The following is a 20,123-nucleotide window of genomic DNA, read 5'->3' as shown; positions in this document are numbered from 1 at the left end:
TCATTGTCTACCGTACTCTCTTATGGACCCACTGGTCTTTGGCTATTGTTGTCCAAACCCTCCAGAAGGAAGCTACAATCATCTACTTCACTTAGGCCCCCTGGTCCCAACTGGAAGAGACTGGTTGGACGCACCTTTAAAAGAGACTTTCCAGCCATCTTAGCAGCTTGCACTGGACTTATTTCATGTCAAAAGTAACTTTGATATACAGTTAGGTCCATATATATTTGGACACAGGCACAATTTTAGATTTTTTAAGGTATTTACCAAAACATATTCAAGTTATAGTTATATAATGAAGATGGGTTAAAAGTGCACACTCTCAGGTTTCTTTTGAGGGTATGTACATCCGAATCAGAGAAAGGGTTTGAGGAATTACAGCTCTTAAGAATAGCCACCCCCCTTTTTCAATGGACCAAAAGTATTTGGACAATTAAATCAAAAGCTGTTTCATGGCCAGGTGTGGGCTACTCCTTCATTATTTCTTCATCAATTAAGCAGGTAAAAGGTCTGGAGTGGATTCTAAGTTTGGTATTTGCATTTGGAATCTATTGCTGTGAACCTACATCATGTGTTCAAAGGAGATATCCATGCAAGTGAAACAGGCCATTGCAAGGCTTCAGAAACTAAACAAATCCCTCAGAGAGATAGCAGCGACATTAGGAGTAGCCATATCAACATTTTGCTACATTTTGAGGAAAGAAGAATGCACTGGTGAGCTCAGCAACATAAAAAGGCCTGGGCACCTACGACAACAGTGGTGAATGATCCCAGGATCCTCTGTATGGTAAAAAAAAAAAAAACATTTACAACATCTAGGCAAGTGAAGGACACTCTCCAGGAGGTGGGCGTATCATTGTCAAAGTCTACAATCAAGAGAAGACTTCACAAGAGCAAATACAGAGGGTTCACCACAAGGTGCAAATCATTTATATGACTGAACAATAGAAAAGCCAGATTAGACTTTGCCAAAAAACATCTAAAAAATCAGACCAGTTCTGGAAAAGCATTATTTGGATGGATGAAACAAAGATTATTCTGTAACAGAATAACGGGAAGAAAAAAGTGTGGAGAAGGCTTGGAACAGCTCATGATCCAAAGCACACAATGTCATCTGTAAAACATGGTGGAGGCAGTGTGATGGCATGGGCATGCATGGTTTCCAGTGGCATTGTGTCATTGGTTTTTATTGATGATGTGACAGTAGACAGAAGCAGCTGGATGAATTCTGTAGTGTTTAGAGATATATTATCAGTTCAGGTTCAGCCAAATGCAGCAAAGTTGATTGGACGGTGCTTCACAGTACAGATGGACAATGATCCAAAACACACAGCAAAAGCAAACCAGGATCTTTTGAAGGAAAATAAGTGGAATATTCTGCAATGGCGGAGTCAATCGCCTGATTTCAACCCAATTAAGCATGCATTTCACTTGCTGAAGGCAAAACTAAAGGCAGAAAATCCGACAAACATAGAACAACTGAAGACAGCTGCAGTTAGAGCCTGGCAAAGCATCAGAAAGGAGAAAACACAGGCTTTGGCAATGTCCATGGGTTCCAGACTTCAGGCAGTCATTGCCAGTAAAGGATTCTCAACAAAATATTAAAAATAAACATTTTATTTATGATTATATTCATTTGTCCAATTACATTTGAGCCCCTGAAAATGGGGGGGACTGTATATAACAATGGTTGCAGTTCTTAAAATGTGTACTATATATTTTTCTTCAATCCCTTGAATTAAAGCTGAAAGTCTGCACTCCAAATTCATTTGGATTGTTTTGTTTTAATTCTTATTCTGGTGGCATACAGAGCCAAAAGTATGAAAATTGTGCCTGTGTCCAAATATATATGGCCCTAACTGTACCTCCGTTGTGATCTATTAAATCTGCAGCCTGTCCTATAAGATTTGGCCTCCTGCACCCTCTGAAGTTCAGTGGGCTTGAGTGAAGGATGGCAGTTTCCTCTTACTAGTCTGTGGCTACAGTCCAGACTTTTCCTCCTGTCATTCGCTTAATTGCGTTGTTCAGCATTTGGACAAACAATAACCTCCCATTATAGGAAATGTTGACGGCTTGTGTAGAAGTTCCCCCTGCCCTCCAGTGGCATAATGCTCTCCTAGCAGTGACTGAGTGCGGCAGCGCTTGTACTAGGTCTATCAAAAGCATCAACCAAAAGTCAGTTGCCAGGTTCCACTCTTTCCAGAAACTGTGCCAAATCTTGCAGTTCCAATGTTGAATGTAATGCACTTTCTGAAGTTAATATATCAAAGTTAACTCTATTGTTGGTTGGCAGCCAAAATCTGTCACTGTATGTAGATTCTGTGCAAGCCTGATGCCCAGATAACCAGTTTTTCCATTCCAGATGATGAGTTTCTGCACAAGTGTTTTTGATGCATTCTACATGCGTTTTGCCACTTTGCCGATGTGTTCTTATAAAGAAACAATGCAACATTCTACTCTTGTTGATGGCACTAGAGTGCGCTGCACTGGTGTGAAGTAATTGGAATCAAAGTTAAACACTATTCATGCATTCTTGATGCAGAAATAAAAACACACTGGACTGCATCTGGTGTGAACAAGTCTGTTGAAGGCAACCAAATTATAAAAAGGCAAAGTTGCTTGCTGCACCGGACACAAGAGGGCAGCAACCACCCCTGGAAGTGCAGTGCATAAACATACAGCAGCTGTTTTATATGGATAAAGCTTAGGGAACCTGTTACTGTAAATTGGTCTTCTGAAGAGGCCATCTTCCATCAAGGAGCGATTTACGCTCTATCATTGTTGGGAAAAGGCCATCCTCCACCTTGAGAGATTTACGCTCTGCCATCATGGAAAAAGGCCATCCTCCATCATGAGCGATTTATGCTCTATCTTTATGGTAAAAAGCCATCCTCGATCATGAGCGATTTTCGCTCTGCATTATAGGAAAAGACCATCCTTCATAAACAACCGATTTACGCTCTATCGTTATGGGTGTTGCTTGTGGCGTGGATATTTTCAGCCTACTTTCTGCTATAGCCGTCTTAATAGGTCTAGGAAACTTACACAACCCCCATCCTTGTGAGGCAACCTGTGCAATTTCATCTCTCTGCCACTGCAGACTGCACGCAAGCCCAAACTGCACCCTGAGCTTGGCAAGGCAACTTCTATCATGCTGGTATAAACGTACCAATTTCCTGGATTCTGTCCCTTCACAGGGTAACAACTCCTTTAGAGTGTATTGACCACATGCTTAATGAATGTGACAACCTGTTAGGTGTCGTCATCCCGTGATCGTTGGCGGTCTTATGTTTTTTGGAGCGTTTGCGTTCAGGGTTTCTGCTCCTAAAATAACGCAAAACACCTTAATTTGCATAATTTTCTTGGGCACTCTTTTAAGAACCATGGAGGAGATTCAGCCAGAATCTGAGGTAAGTCTTTTACCTGGCAGGACGAGAGAGAGAGAGAGATAGAGAGAGAGAGAGAGACCCTCACAATTGCAGACCTCCAAAATCATCACACCATTGCATGATATCTTGCATGATATCTGGCAGTTCCCATCTTGTGTTGCCCATCTCCCCACACTTTGTGACACCATTCACAGACACTCTCATGCCGCGTACACACGAGCAGACTGTATGGCGTACTTAGTCCGTCGAAACACATTTCAGCGGACAGTCCGCTCGTGTGTGGGCTTCAGCGGACTTTTTCAGCGTGCAGTCCGGCGTACTAAGAATTTCGTTTTTTTCGAAATTCTGTCCGTCGTACTTTGGTTTCAGCGGACAGTACGGTCGTCAGTATGCTAGTTCGACGGACTAAGAATGGCGCATGCCCAGAAAGGATTTACACGGCGGAAGGGTGCTTTGCTGTGTATTGGACTTCCTATTTCTAGTCCCGTCGTACGTGCTGTACACGTCATCGCGCAAGCTTTCGACGGACTGTTTGTGTATCCGTGTGTGGTCAAGTCCATTCAGTGGAAAGTACGACGGACTGTCCGTCGGATTGTATGACGAACTAAGTACGCCATACAGTCCGCTTGTGTGTACGCGGCATCAGATTGACAAAGCCAAGAGAGCAGTGCAGTGCACTGCATATAAAAGGAAAGTTAAAATCCCAAAGGGAGAGGTAATGATGACATTGCAGAGCTCTTATAATACCACACCTGTATAATATATCAATGCTGTTTAAGCATAATTTCGCCTGTAGCCTTGGCACAAAAAGGCACCTCAGTTTTTAGAAAGATTTACTTTCAGCATTCTGGGTCTTCCAACTCCAAGAGAGGCTGAACATGGAGGGGGGGGGGGGGGGGGGGGGGGGAGCAGCAAACAAATTACTTACCAACTGCAAGCAATCAACATGTGGCCTGGAGCATGACCAAAAAGATAACATCTTAGTTGGGGGAGGGGCTGTCTTTCATATTCAGCTTGGAACATGTGGTCATTGGGGGCTCCAAAGGAGGTGTTAACCCCCCTGTACTGATGGAAGGATGGGCCAGGAAAAACAGTTTTTATAATATAAAAGTGCATGCAGGGTACTGGACAAACCACTAGGGACAAAGGGGATGTGAAATAATTTCATACAGTAATGCAATCTGTAAGATTACAGTATACTGTATGTATAGTTTGTTTTTCACTTTTTGAATTTGGCGCCGTTCTCCATCCCCATGCGCCGCACCGCTTGCAGGGAACGGAGCCCGGCAATGTGATGAATCGAGCGGAGGACGAGCCGCTCACACTGTGGGGAGACATCCAGGATCCAGGGGACAAGGTAAGTAAGCTCTTCCTGGATCCTGCGATGCGATCCCGAGTCTGGCTCGGGGTTACCGCTTTTGGTTCTGAAATTCCACCCTGAGCCAGACTCGGGAATACCGCTAGGGGGGTTAACAAGCAATATATTTATCCTGTTTCTGAAAAAAATTATGTGTATAATTGCTTTTCTGCATTTGGATTATGGGTGGAATATCGTGGTTACACATGCCAAGGATCACATTTGACCTGTGTCTGATAAGAATATTGGTATAATTCTTTTTCAACAAGGGGATTAGGGTGTTAATGGCATCACACATCCTACATAACTTATTTGACTTGTTTATGATAGGAATATGGCTATAAGTATTGCTCTACATGGGGATTATGGATGAAATATCATGGATACACTTAACAACAAACATTTAAGCTATTTCTGAAACAAATATGAGCATAATTATTTGTTTACATTGGTATTATGGGTGGAATATCGTGGTTACACATTCCAAGTAATATATTTCTGATAAGAATATTGGAATAATTATTTTTATACATTGTTATGTATTATGGGGGGAATGTCACGGGCAGGCATAAGGGCTTACATGTACGTCCTTGCCTGCCCGCGGGTCGGGGGCCCGATCGGGCCCCCGCCCGGTGCCTGCGGCGGTCGGTATTCGTTCGGGAGCGATCCCGGACGAGGGGACAGCCATTCATTCATGGCCACCCCCTCGCGATCGCTCCCGACGAATGAAAATGCTCCGTGACATCATTTCCTCTCCTGTAATGTAAACACAGGAGAGGAAGTGATGTAATCTCTCCTCCGTGTCGGTATTTTTCGTTCCGACACCGAGGAGAGAGGATCGGTGAGTTGCACCAACACGACACTACACAGTAGAACATGCCAGGCACACTCACACCCCCCCGATCACCCCCCAATTACCCCTGCCCCCCAGTCACAGTGACACCAATGTCATTTTTTTTTTTTGCATTGGTGTCATTTGTGACTGTAATAACTGTTAGGGCAGTTAGGGTTAGCCCCCTTAAGTTCTAATGTACCCCCCTAACCCCCCCAATAAAGGTTTAACCCCGTGATCACCCCCCGTCGCCAGTGTCACTAAGGCTGGGTTCACATTGCAGCGGTTTATGAGAACGAATGTGATTCGCACCGCACTGCAGTGCAAATCACATCCGATCTCTGTGCGATTCGAGTTCAGCCATACAGATAGTATGGCTGAATTCGTATCGCACCCGCCGCAAATTCGCACGGGACCCTTTTTTTGGCCCGCAGCAGAATCGGATCGCATGGGTGTTCACACCATGCGATCCGAGTTTGCAGATCGCACTGCGATATGCGAACTGATCTGGGGGTGTCATTAACATTTCACTGACACTCCCAGCAGTTCGCATAGGGCAGTGTGAACTGCCGCCGGGAGGCATGCGATGCGGGAACCCGCCGCGCATTCGTGGCGTTCCCGCATCGCTCCAGTGTGAACCCAGCCTAATAAGCGATCATTTTTCTGATCGCTGTATTAGTGTCACAGGTGACGCTAGTTAGGCAGGTAGGTATTTAGGTTCGCCGCAGCTTTTTATAGCGCCAGGGACCCCCATATACTACCGCATAAAGCCCCCTGATTGCCCCCTAGTTAACCCTTTCACCAGTGATCACCATATAACTGTTACAGGTGACGCTGGTTGGTTAGTTATTTTTTTATAGTTTCAGGGCACCCGCCATTTATTACCTAATAAAGGTTTAACCCCCTGATCACCCGGCGGGTGTCATTTGTGACTGTAATAACTGTTAGGGCAGTTAGGGTTAGCCCCCTTTAGTTCTAAGGTACCCCCCTAACCCCCCCAATAAAGGTTTAACCCCGTGATCACCCCCCGTCGCCAGTGTCACTAAGGCTGGGTTCACATTGCAGCGGTTTATGAGAACGGATGTGATTCGCACCGCACTGCAGTGCAAATCACATCTGATCTCTGTGCGATTCGAGTTCAGCCATACAGATAGTATGGCTGAATTCGTGTCGCACCCGCCGCACCCGCCGCAAACTCGCACAGGACCCTTTTTTTGGTCCGCAGCAGAATTGGATCGCATGGGTGTTCACACCATGCGATCCGAGTTTGCAGATCGCACTGCGATATGCGAACTGATCTGGGGGTGTCATTAACATTTCACTGACACTCCCAGCAGTTCGCATAGGGCAGTGTGAACTGCCGCCGGGAGGCATGTGATGCGGGAACCCGCCGCGGATTCGTGGCGTTCCTGCATCGCTCCAGTGTGAACCCAGCCTAATAAGCGATCGTTTTTCTGATCGCTGTATTAGTGTCACAGGTGACGCTAGTTAGGCAGGTAGGTATTTAGGTTCGCCGCAGCTTTTTATAGTGCCAGAGACCCCCATATACTACCGCATAAAGCCCCCTGATTGCCCCCTAGTTAACCCTTTCACCAGTGATCACCATATAACTGTTACAGGTGACGCTGGTTGGTTAGTTATTTTTTTATAGTTTCAGGGCACCCGCCATTTATTACCTAGTCTCACTAGTGTACCCCTAAATTTAGGGGTGTCTACTTTCCAAAATGGGGTCATTTGGGGGGGGGTTTGTGCCATCTTGGCATTTTATGGCCTTCAAAACTGTAACGCCCTTAGAAAGCCTGAAGGCGGTGCTTAATTTTCGGGGCCCCGTACGCGGCTAGGCTCCCAAAAAGTCCCACATATGTGGTATCCCCGTACTCAGGAGAAGCAGCAGAATTTATTTTGGGGTGTCATTTCACATATGCCCATGGCATGCGTGAGCAATATATCATTTAGTGACAACTTTGTGAAAAAAAATAAAAATAAATTAAAGTTTGTAATTTTCCCGCAACTTGTGGCAAAATATAAAATATTCCATGGACTCAAAATGCCTCTCAGCAAATAGCTTGGGGTGTCTACTTTCTAAAATGGGGTCATTTGTGGGGGTTTTGTGCCATCTTGGCATTTTATGGCCTTCAAAACTGTAATAGGTAGTGAGAAGTGAAATCAAAAATTTACGCCCTTAGAAAGCCTGAAGGCAGTGCTTGGTTTTTCGGGGCCCCGTACGCGGCTAGGCTCCCAAAAAGTCCCACATATGTGGTATCCCCGTACTCAGGAGAAGCAGCAGAATTTATTTTGGGGTGTCATTTCACATATGCCCATGGCATGCGTGAGCAATATATCATTTAGTGACAACTTTGTGAAAAAAAATAAAAATAAATTAAAGTTTGTAATTTTCCCGCAACTTGTGGCAAAATATAAAATATTCCATGGACTCAAAATGCCTCTCAGCAAATAGCTTGGGGTGTCTACTTTCTAAAATGGGGTCATTTGTGGGGGTTTTGTGCCATCTTGGCATTTTATGGCCTTCAAAACTGTAATAGGTAGTGAGAAGTGAAATCAAAAATTTACGCCCTTAGAAAGCCTGAAGGCGGTGCTTGGTTTTCGGGGCCCCGTACGCGGCTAGGCTCCCAAAAAGTCCCACATATGTGGTATTCCCGTACTCAGGAGAAGCAGCAGAATTTATTTTGGGGTGTCATTTCACATATGCCCATAGCATGTGTGAGCAATATATCATTTAGTGACAACTTTGTGTAAAAAAAAAAAAATTTTTTTTTTTTGTCATTATTCAATCGCTTGAGGCAAAAAAATAAAATATTCAATGGGCTCAACATGCCACTTATCAATTTCCTTAGGGTGTCTACTTTCCAAAATGGGGTCATTTGGGGGGGTTTTGTACTGCCCTGCCATTTTAGCACCTCAAGAAATGAGATAGGCAGTCGTAAACTAAAAGCTGCGTAAATTCCAGAAAACGTACCTTAGTTTGTAGATGTGACAACTTTTGCGCAAACCAATAAATATACAATTATTTACTTTTTTTTACCAAAGACATGTGGCTGAATACATTTTGGCCTAAATGTATGACTAAAATTGAGTTTATTGGATTTTTCTAATAACAAAAAGTAGAAAATATCATTTTTTTTCAAAATTTGCGGTCTTTTTACGTTTATATCGCAAAAAATAAAAATCGCAGAGGCAATCAAATACCATCAAAAGAAAGCTCTATTTGTGGGAAAAAAAGGGCGCAAATTTTGTTTGGGTACAACATTGCATGACCACGCAATTACCAGTTAAAGTAGCGCAGTGCCAAATTGTAAAAAGACCTCTGGTCATTTACCAGCAAAATGGTCCGGTCTGAAAGTGGTTAATAAGGAACATATTTAACCTGTATCTGAAAAGATTATTGGTATAACTGTTTTCTACATGGAGATTATGGATGAAACTTGACAAGAAACATATTTAACATGTTCTTGATAGGAGAATGGATCATAAATAGGTTAAATATGTTCCTATGTATGCTTAACTGAAATTTTGCACCCATAATCCTCATGCAGAAAAACAATTATATGCAAATTATTATCAACAATAGGTTAAATATGTTCCTAGGTATGTTTAACTATGATATTCCACCCACAATCCTCATGTAGAAAAAAAATTATGTGCATATTCTTATCAGAAATAGGTCAGATATGTTCCTATGTAAATTGTTTAACTGTAATATTCCACCCATAATCCCCATGTAGAAAAATAATTATTTACATATTCTTATCGGAAATGGGCTAAATATGTTCCTACATATGTTTACAACTACAATAAAAAAAACTACAATATTTCAAACATAATCCCCATGTAGAAAAATAGTTATATGTATATTCTTATGAGAAATAGGTTAAATATGTTCCTTGGTATGTTTAACTACAATACACACACAAATCCCCGTGCTGGTGCTCGTGCATGTCTGGCAGCGATTGTGCCGGCTGGCCACACGCATCGTGTTCCCTACCTCTGGTGGTTGAAAAAGATAAGAACGTACCCATACATTTTGCCCAGGGGGGCCATTCTGCCGCAGTATATCTGCGTGAGCCGGTCGGGAACCAGAAATGGGTTAAATATGTTCTTGTGTATGTTTAACTACATATTCCACCCATAATCCCCATGTAGAAAAATAATTATATGCATATTCTTATCAGAAATATGTTAAATATGTTCACTGTTAGGTGTTAACATGATATTCTACCCATAATCCCCATGAAAAATAATAATTCTACCCATATTCCCATCAAAAACACGTCAAATGTATGTTTTCTATTAGTTCTGTTCCTATTGTACAGCTGCATATATATCAGCAAGTGAACAGTTAAACATTAGCAACTGCTTCATGCAACATTGTATCAGGCACTGCAGAAAAGAATATCATAATTTGAGAAACAGTCATTACCATTTATGTGTGTATAAAGTACACTGACCTCTAGTGAGAGTTCTGAGTATTGCAGCCAATAATCCAATCATCCCAATACTGTACGCAGTTTTGTACGCCCCCCTAAAATATGCCAATTTTACAAACTTGGGTGCATTCAAGTGTGATATTGTTTGTTTTTGTTTAACTTCGGAAGCCTTCACCTATTTTATCCAAATAATAGCTATCGTATCCAAAGAATAAGTATGATGATCTATAAGTTATAAATGTAAACAATATAATAAAAACAATAATTTACTCAATCTGAATTATAATTAGTTTCCAGTGCACGTGCAGATATTTTTCCATCACAGCCGATCATCTTGGCAGATTTAAAATCGATTGAGAGCTTACTAAATCACTTGAATGTGGAGGATCTTTGCTTTGCAGTGTTTATTCAGTTCAATCATTTCACTTGCATGAATAATTGATCATTTTTTGTATGATTATATTGATACATATGGGGCCACCTTTTGATCTTGGGATAAAAAAAAAGAAAAAGATAATTTAAGCCCTAGACCAGGAAGGGGAACTGTCCTTTCTGATCCATACAAGTGTTTGGGTGGGTTTACAACCTTCTGAATTAGACCCCTTTTACATGGACAGAGCCTGTTATGCTCTTTGGGCTGCTGGGAGTAAACAGACTCCACTGTCCATTTACACCTGTCTGTCCTCACATCCAATCCGCCTAGGCAGAGGAGTACAGATCACCTTCCATTTCTTTTCAGTAGACCGGAGGTAGGCAGGTGTAAGCTGGTCCAAAAGGGTGGGTGGGCAGTCTCATACGGTCCCCCTGAAAAAGTGACAGGCGGTCCTGATTGGACTCTTTGTGTTAAACGGGCCTACTTTAACTCAACATTGAAAAGCAGATACATTTTAGTCTATAGTTTTATGTAGGAAATTTGTAAAAAAACATGTGATGTTTTCCTGTTGAAAAAGCTACCAGGCTGTTTCATTTTGCAGACTGAAAGAAGGTTTTCCTGACGCATCATGGCAGCACACACAGTGGGTTGTGACTCCGCCTCCACAACCTGATAGGACTGGTTAGCTATAAGGTTTGAAGAGGAGTCCACCGTTGCATTCTCCTTTTTTTCCTCACCTGTATGGGACATTACGTTCGAGTTCGGTTAGCAAGGAACCCCTTACCGCACCACCCCAGCTAGGTTCAGCCTCTCCTACTTGGAAGTCCCTGTCCGTACGGTCTCTAAATGAGCCATAACGCAGGGAGCCCCACTCTGGTGGTCTCAGGGGCAAAAAATTACTAAGCAGCAAGCCTTTTTAAGAAAAAACAACAACAACCTTAAAAAGGTTGTAATAACTGCAGCGGTCTCCCCCCTTTTCCTATCTGTTGAGCTCCCCAACATGTCTCCGTTCTCTGCCTACCTTCTGTTTCAGTCCTCAGTTTCCTTCCTTCTTTTTTCCTTTTTTTTTTTTTTTCCTTCCTTTTCCCACTCTGGGCATGCTGAGCCCTGTAGTCCCACGGCGCTGTGTCACTTCCATCATGGCGGTTCCGTCTGGATGTTCGGCGCTCAGGAAGTGACACTCTCCCTTGCCCTCTGCGTTTGCCAGCATCCAAGATGGCGCAGGGCGGCGCAGGCGGCCAGTGCGCATGCGCGGCGGTGACGTCATTCCTCCAGCGACGGCGGGCTATTTAAAAAATGTCATTTTTCGTTTTGAAGTGCTGCTTGTGCCTTCCACGCCATCTACCAGCCTGATCTCTGCACACAGCCTGCTGCCTTGCAAGACAAGTCCTCCTGAACTCTGGTAAGCTGCTTTTCTTTCATCCTTATGCACTTTGCCATTCATTTATTTGCTGCACCTTCTGCCCATACTCTGCATTGGCTCTTATACTGAAAACCTCTGGTCACAGGTGTACTCTATTCTTCCTCATGGAGACCGCTGCCTTAGTAGACCATCCTAGAACCATAAGGTAAGGGGGCGTATGGATTGGTAAGTAGCGAAGAGGAGAAAAAGAGAGCTCTGCCACTAATACCTTTCATTTTGGTAGCTCTGGCAGGTCTTCGGGGTCATCCCATTCTAAAAGAAAGGAACGTTCCCCCTCAAGACACTCTCACTCTCGGCGAAGTCGGTCAAGGTCTTCCCGTCATCGCAGAGAATCGCCATCCTCACATCGAGAGGAACACCATACCCGTCCTGCGGTTAATACCTGCTGGGTCTGCGGAGCGCAAGCATTACCTAGTAAGCTTGTCTGCCAAGTCTGTCTGGAGGAAGCAACCCGGGACAAGGAAGCGGACGCTAGAGAAGCCTCCAATATTATAAGAGACTCAGTTAAGGAAACGATCCTGCAGGTGACAGCTTATGAACCAATCAGGTCATCTAACTCAGCCTCAACCTCTCATTCTCCTCAGGATCCAGATGACTCCCCAGAGGATGAGGATCCTCTGACTCCTACAGTTTTTGACTTTGCGTTAATAAACCCCTTTGCGAAATCGGTTAAGGAGGCGATCGGTTGGGAGGAAGAGAGAGACGTTCCGCCTAAGTTAAGGAAATACTTCCCTAACCTAAAAAAAGACCCTGAGGTCTTCCCCTTTATCGAAGAGCTAGAGGAGCTCATAAGAGATGAATGGCAAAAACCAGAAAAGAAATCCGGCTTAAATAACAGATTAGCGAAGCTCTATCCCCTAAAAGAGCCAGCAGTGAATCCTCTTATCTCTGCTCCCGTGGTAGACTCATCACTGATGCGCTTAGCGCGCCATGTAACCCTACCAATAGAGGACGCCGTAACCTTTAGAGATGTGATGGATCGCAAAATCGATCTCGACCTTAAGAAAGCCTACTCAGCAGCGGGGGGGGCCTGTAGGCCCGCAATCGCCCTAGCAGCGGTCGGTAGAGCCATCACCTCCTGGACATCTGGAGTTGAAAAATTAATCGCAGAAGCGGCGGACCAAGACAAAATTATTTCAGCTCTGCAGGAACTTAGCCTTGCGGGTGATTTCGTAGCGGAGGCGGCAGTGGACGTTATTCGGTCATCAGCAAGAGCAATGCTGGCCTCAGTAACTTCCAGAAGGGCTCTCTGGCTAAAACCTTGGGTTGCTGATGCGACTTCCAAATCCAGCTGGTGTAAGATCCCTTATGATGGCACTAACCTTTTTGGCTCAAAATTAGATTCCGCAATATCAAAGGTCACGGGGGGAAAATCGGGTCTAATACCATCGGACAGAAGATCCAAGCAGCAGAAAAATCCGCCTTTCAGACGTCACCTTCCGGAAAGGTACCGGGACGTAAGGTCCTATAGACCCGGCAAAGAATTCAAACGGAATTGGCGAAGCACACAACCCTCTTTTGTAAGAGTCCAAAAATCGAAGACAACCGCGCCGGGAGACCAACAAAAATCTTTTTGATGCCACGCATGCCCAGCCCGCAATAGGTGGTGCGAGGCTGAGGCTATTTGCCCAAACTTGGGTAGACAAAATAGAAGAACCCTGGGCGATATCCACCATTCAGCAAGGTCACAGGTGGAAATTCAAGCAAAAACCGCCAAAAAACCACTACAAATCTACCAAGCTACCCTTTTCGCGCCTGAAGCGAAAGCTTTTAGTCAGATACATTATGGAGTTGCTCCAGAAGCAAGCAATTATAGAAGTTCCACAGGAGCAGAGAGGAGAGGGGTTCTACTCCCCCCTTTTCTTGGTGTCAAAGAAAACAGGCGACCTGAGGCCCGTGTTGGATTTAAAGAAGTTAAACCAAATGATTCTAGTCGAATCATTCAAGATGGAGAGTCTCCAATCAATATTACTAGCAATAGGGGAGAAAGATTGGATGCTCTCGGTCGATTTATCCGACGCTTATCTACACATTCCAGTGCATCAAACCTTTCAAAAGTATCTACGCTTTGCGATAGGCAAACAACACTTTCAATTCAAAAGCCTCCCATTTGGGATATCAACGGCACCCAGGACCTTCACAAAGGTGTTACTTCCGGTTATAGCACTACTGAGAGAAAGAGGTCTAAGAGTCCTACACTACCTCGACGATATTCTTCTTCTAGCAGACAGCCGAGAAATACTTCTACGACATCGTTCAATTCTGATTTCCACACTCCAGCAATTCGGGTGGATAGTGAATTGGAGGAAGAGCAACCTGGTCCCAGTGCAGAAGATGGTCTTCCTAGGAGCCGAATTGGACACCAGATCCAACACGGTAGGGCTTCCCCAGGAGAAAATTCGTCCTCTTATCCGCAAAGTGAGAAAGCTACTATCAGTAGAACACCTATCTGCAAGAAAATGCTTAAGTATTCTGGGCTCAATGTCATCAACCTTTCTAATGGTTCAGTGGTCTCAATGGAACTCCAGGGTATTTCAGAATTCGTTCCTAAAACAATGGAACGGGGTGTCCATGTCACAACAAATAACAATCACCAGAGCAGTCAAGGAGTCAGTACGTTGGTGGACTCAAACCAACAATCTAACTCGCCGTCGTCCTATCGTTCATCCACTCCCAGAAATAGTAACGTCAGATGCCAGTTACCTTGGTTGGGGTGCGTATCATCTAGATCGGGGAGCACAGGGCCGCTGGCCCTTCTGTCCACAGGGGATAGTCTCGAATGTTCTGGAACTCAGGGCTGCATGGCAAGCACTTCTAACTTTCAGTCCTCTCTTTTCAGGGAAGAATGTCCTCCTGCGTATGGACAACACAGTGGCTGTGAATTATGTCCACAGGCAAGGGGGCACAAGAAGCAAAGTCCTAATGCGGGAAGTACGACCTATAATCGAGTGGGCCCAAGTCTACCTGACGGATCTGAAGGCAGTATACGTACCTGCAATTCACAACCAACTCGCGGACGATCTAAGTCGAATATTTATTTCAAACAACGAGTGGTCTCTCAGTCACAAGGCCTTTACTCTTCTGACACACAAATGGGGTGTTCCCGACATAGATCTGGCAGCGACTCCAGCGAATCGCAAATGCACTCGCTTCTTAGCAAGGACCGCCTATCCAGCAGCAACAGGGATCGACTGTCTCCACCATCCTTGGGAGTTTCGCCTTGGTTACATATTCCCTCCGGTGCCCTTGATAGCCAGGTTTCTGGCCAGACTGAGGACTTCGTCTTCCACGGTAATAGCAGTGTTGCCCTTCTGGCCCAGAAGACCGTGGTTTCCGGCCATCCTGCAATTGAGCACAGAAGAGCCTCTCCCACTTCCACTGTTCCCAGACTTGCTCTCACAGGGGAAATTTCTACACCCGTCACCAGAACGACTACACCTGACGGCTTGGAAACTGAAAGGGAAAGGTTACTAGATCAGGGTTGTTCATTAAGAGTAATATCCACCTTACAACAAGCAAGGAAGAAGTCGACAAACGACATATATAATAAGATTTGGAAAAGATTTTCTGCAATAGCCCAGCTACAGTCCTGGAATCCCCTTTCTCCTTCAGTCTCTCAGGTGTTAGAATTCCTACAACTAGGCCTAGAGAAAGGCTTAAGATCAAGCACTTTAAAAGTTCATGTCTCTGCCATATCCGCAATGACAGGAATCAAGTGGGCCTTAAATCCCCTCATCATCCAATTTCAGAAAGCATGCCTAAAAATAAGGCCTCCTAGAAAACCAATTTTTCCGACCTGGGACCTATCGATTGTCCTGGAAGCTTTAACCAAAGAACCTTTCTCGACGGGGGGATCAATATCCCTATGGGACTTGACACTAAAGCTATCGTTTCTAGTTGCAATCACATCGGCCAAGAGGGTCTCTGAGCTGCAAGCTCTACTAATCAAAGAACCACACCTAGTTTTCTTCCCAGACAGGGTCGTACTCAGACCTTCGGAACGGTTTGTGCCAAAGGTAGCTTCTAGCTTCCACTTTAATCCGGAGATCAATCTTCCCGTATTTCTCAACACAGATGGAAACCCACACCCTCTGGACGTGAAGTCTGCAATATCCGCCTACCTGGAGGCTACCGCTCCTTTCAGGAAGTCAGAAAACCTCCTAGTCATTCCGCATGGCGCCAAAAAAGGTCAAGCGGCTTCCTCAAGAACAATATCCTCATGGTTGATTAAAGCCATCAAAAAAGCATATCTAGTTCAACATCTTCCAATACCGGAAAGCCTGAAAGCGCATTCGACGAGAGCGATGGCGACCTCATGGGCAGCATACAGCAGAGTATCACCAGAGACTATTTGCAAGGCAGCAACTTGGTCATCAAAAACCACATTCATGTCTCACTATAGAATAGATCCGGCTCAATTAACCACGGTTGAGTTCGGGAGATCAATTATTCAATCAAACTCATCTATATCCTGTACTTGAGTAAATAAAGAAAACTTCTAAAACGCACCCTCCCATGTAGCGAGTTATTTCCCACTGTGTGTGCTGCCATGATGCGTCAGGAAAACGGAAAATTGTATACTCACCTTTCCGTAATTTTCCTTTCCTGACGCATCCCATGGCAGCACACAGGATCCCACCCCTCTAAGGTGATAGTTACTGAGAATGCAACGGTGGACTCCTCTTCAAACCTTATAGCTAACCAGTCCTATCAGGTTGTGGAGGCGGAGTCACAACCCACTGTGTGTGCTGCCATGGGATGCGTCAGGAAAGGAAAATTACGGAAAGGTGAGTATACAATTTTCCGTTTTACCGTGATATTCCAGCGATTTTTACCGCGATTTTGTACAGGTCAAATGGTCACCAATGTAAAAAGAAGAAAAACGCCTTTAATCTGCCTAAAAACAAACTCCAGAACTTGTTTGAGCTTCAGGCGTTTTGGAGTGGAGATGTGAACCATCTCCATAGAGAATAATTGATTTTTTTTTTACCCTCCAGCGTTTTGTAGCTTCAGGCTTCAAGCTGCAAAACTCTCTCAGGTGTGAATGGAGCCCCAGTGAGTGGACCCCTATTCATTCTTTCCTATAGAGCATAGACAAATCGATGTATTGTGAGTGCATCAGTGTCCTTGCTGGGTACATATTATGGTCCTGACACTTGGTGATGTGGGTAGAAGGGTAGATATCTTTCTGCATGTTGGGGACATGTCTGCCTATGGTCAGTGTAAGAACTGATGTTAAAACTTCTCAATCACCAATTAGATTAAATACACTGAATATGGTTGGTAACTATGGGGAAAAAAATCCTGTTTTTACAGTGTATTTATAACCAAAATATTTTATCAATGCATTTATTTTCTGATAATGTAGGGAAGGGTTAACATCTCCAGTTTATTTTTTGCAAACTGATATATCCCATTGGGGAGATTTCCCTTCCATTTATCTTTTGGAACAAAAAGCCGTCACTGGAACTGGAATTCCTGTGCAAAATGTCCCCTCGCCTCCTTTTCCAGTGACAACTACAAAATATTGATTTTGCATCACTTTCTATCTCAGTAATAATGCTCATCAGGACAAAAAGAGAAGGCGAGTCTCCCCAATAGGGCCCAGACAGCGGTAAAAATGTGACACAGGTGGGTTCTAATCCTTCCTTACACTATCTAAAAAAATAAAATAAAATAAAAATAAAGGGCTAAACTAATTTTAATAACAATTGTATATATCAGATTCTGCTATAATTGTGTATCTTCTCAAAACAAAATGCTGTATTGGTTTTTGAAATACAGAAAAGCTGCTTAAGTATAAATATGAATGATCCTATTTTGTTGTGTATATCTCGCATTGTCATAGCTGTATAGGTTGTAGTACCTGTTATACGCAGATCTCGGTGCCCAGGCTCCTTTAAAGAGTCGTGTGTCCAGGTCACCCGCACCGAGGACTCCAGAGACTTCCAAGGAATGACGCACTCACTTACAGCATCAAATAGCTTCTCATCATTGGTCTGAATAATTTTCTTGGTTGAAGGTAAAATTGGAATGTTGAGTTTTACATTACTCCATTTTATATCAATGTTTTGGGGATAAAACATCCTTAAAATGAGAGAACACAGCACTCGGTCTGATTCAGAAGGGGTCACTTTTATATCCGTCTCCTGGGGGGCCACTGGGAGGGAAAGGAAAAAGTAAAACAAGTAAATAATTCTGTTGCCAGCACATGTCCTGTCAGATAGAAATTTCTTGTACAGTATGTGAGATATGACCGGACTCAAAATATGTGCCATAAACATGAGCAGTACTGTACCGAGACTCTGCCAGTAGTGTCATTTTCTGCATTTAACCCCTGGGACACCCATATATACTGTATATGTTTCCCCCATGCTGAGCTGTGCAAGTTTATTACAGATTTGAATGGGGATCATTCTTTCCTTGTCACACTCCCACTGTAATTACCATTCATATGGCAGCACAGTGGCTAAGTGGTTAGCACTTCTGCCTAACAGAACTAGAGCTGTCAGTTCAAATCCAAACCATGGCACTGCCTGCCTGGAGTTTTCATGTTCTCCCTGATGGGGCTATATACATACCTGTAATTAATAATACATTTACATATTTTTTAGCTCAGTAAGCAGCGACACTCAGCACATGTCTATGTTGCTTAATTTCTATGATATCATCCTAAGGGCTAAATAAATTCATGTAGTTTTCAGAATCCAAGCTGGTATCTTAAAATTTCTAACTGAATGACATTTAATTTGTACAGCACAACCATAGGCGTGTGCAGAGGGTGTGCCAGGTGTGCCTGTGCACACCCTAATCACTATGGGGTTGATTTACTAAAACCAGAAAGTGCAAAATCTGGTGCAGCTGTGCATGGTAGTCAATCAGCTACTAACTCTGGCTTGTTCAATTAAGCTTTGGAAATAAAACCTAGAAGCTGATTGGTTTCTATGCAGAGCTGCACCAGATTTTGTACTCTCCAGTTTTAGTAAATCAACCTCTATGTGCGATATCAATTCCCTTTACTGCCCTGCCCTCCCTTGTTGTTCCCCCCCATGCTGCAGTGCTGCTGGCTTTCCTCCTCTCCCCCCAGCTGCTGTGGGGTATGCGTCAGGGTGGAGAGCGGAGGAAGGGGCCAGTAAATATGTAATTTACTGGCCCCTTCCTCTTCTAAATGAACACCGTGAACGCACTCACTGTGTCCATTTATAACTGAAGCATAGTAAACTGTGTTTACTATGCTTCAGTTTGTGAATGAACCAGAAGCCGCTCAGCGCAGAACACTTCCCATTCATTCACTGTCCCGAGCAGCTGAGGCTGCAGAGAAAGACGTGTGTGTTTGAGCTTTGGGGTGCACACACCTATGAGCACAACATATCATATACAATTGTCTTTTATTCTGAATGATTGTGATCACTTTGTTTCATCATTTTATGCATTTCATTGCTTCTGATCCCCTGCAGCATCTTTGAAGCCACTTCCTCTCTACATGCACTACAGAAATTGGGTGCATGACATTTCTTAGGGCAGGTTTCCTGATGGTGATAACTGTGGATCATACCTTTGAAATGACCACAGGGTGACAAGTAAGGATGAGCTCAGGCGTGCAGTGCCAACTTCCTGGCGGGCTCTGCACGTGCGGGTTGCGAACACGCCTGAGCTCCTCCTTAGTGACAACTAGACATGTGCAATTCGTTTAGTTCTGAATTCGTTTTTTTTACGAAATTTTGACAAATATGTTAATTTGGAAATATCAGAATTTCCGATTTTTCTAATTTTTCTGAATATTTGGAAATTCGAAAATGTGGAAATTCAAAAATTCCAAAATTCGAAATCTGGAAATTCTAAATTTGAAAATTTCAGAAATGTAGAAATTTGAAGATTTGGAAATTCTACATTCTGGAAATTCAGAAATCCAAAAATAAGAATGAAAATCCGAAAAATCAAAAGAACGAAAATCAGAACGAAAATCAAAAAACTCCGAAAATTTGCTATAACTAACTAATAATAAATTAACTACTACTAACTATTAAATTATAGGTATTGGAATTTCATTTCAAATTTGGCTGTTAGAGAACGTAGTGAATACAAATTTATTTGAAGTTACGAATTATCCGTAATAACGAATGCCGTATCTAAACGAATGGAACGTAACAAATGAATAATAATAAATAACAATAATAATAATAGAAACGTATTATTATTATTTCGTTCCATTCCATTTGTTTAGATGCAGCATTCTTTATTTTGGATAATTCGTAAATTCTGATAAATTTGTATTCGTTACGTTCACTAACAGACAAATTTCAA

The 20,123-nt window shown here is 43.4% G+C and overlaps 1 protein-coding gene across 9 annotated transcripts in view; it reads right to left on the bottom strand.

Moving 5' to 3' along the window:
* Nucleotides 1–20,123, bottom strand: part of LOC143923729 (uncharacterized) — a 179,262-nt gene that overhangs the window by 67,882 nt on the left and 91,257 nt on the right. For all 9 annotated transcript variants that reach the window (XM_077447542.1, XM_077447547.1, XM_077447548.1 and 6 more), the window contains exon 10: nucleotides 17,686–17,979. In XM_077447542.1, coding sequence (XP_077303668.1) covers nucleotides 17,686–17,979 — 294 coding nt within the window. The remainder of the gene's footprint in view (nucleotides 1–17,685; nucleotides 17,980–20,123) is intronic.

This window comes from Lithobates pipiens, unplaced genomic scaffold, assembly GCF_037356315.1.
Source record: "Lithobates pipiens isolate NorthernLeopardFrog02 unplaced genomic scaffold, aLitPip1_a1.2 Scaffold_22, whole genome shotgun sequence".
Classification (NCBI taxonomy): Eukaryota; Metazoa; Chordata; class Amphibia; order Anura; family Ranidae; genus Lithobates; species Lithobates pipiens.
Note: the sequence above shows the minus strand (reverse complement) of the source record. Positions and strands in the feature narration are given on the sequence as shown.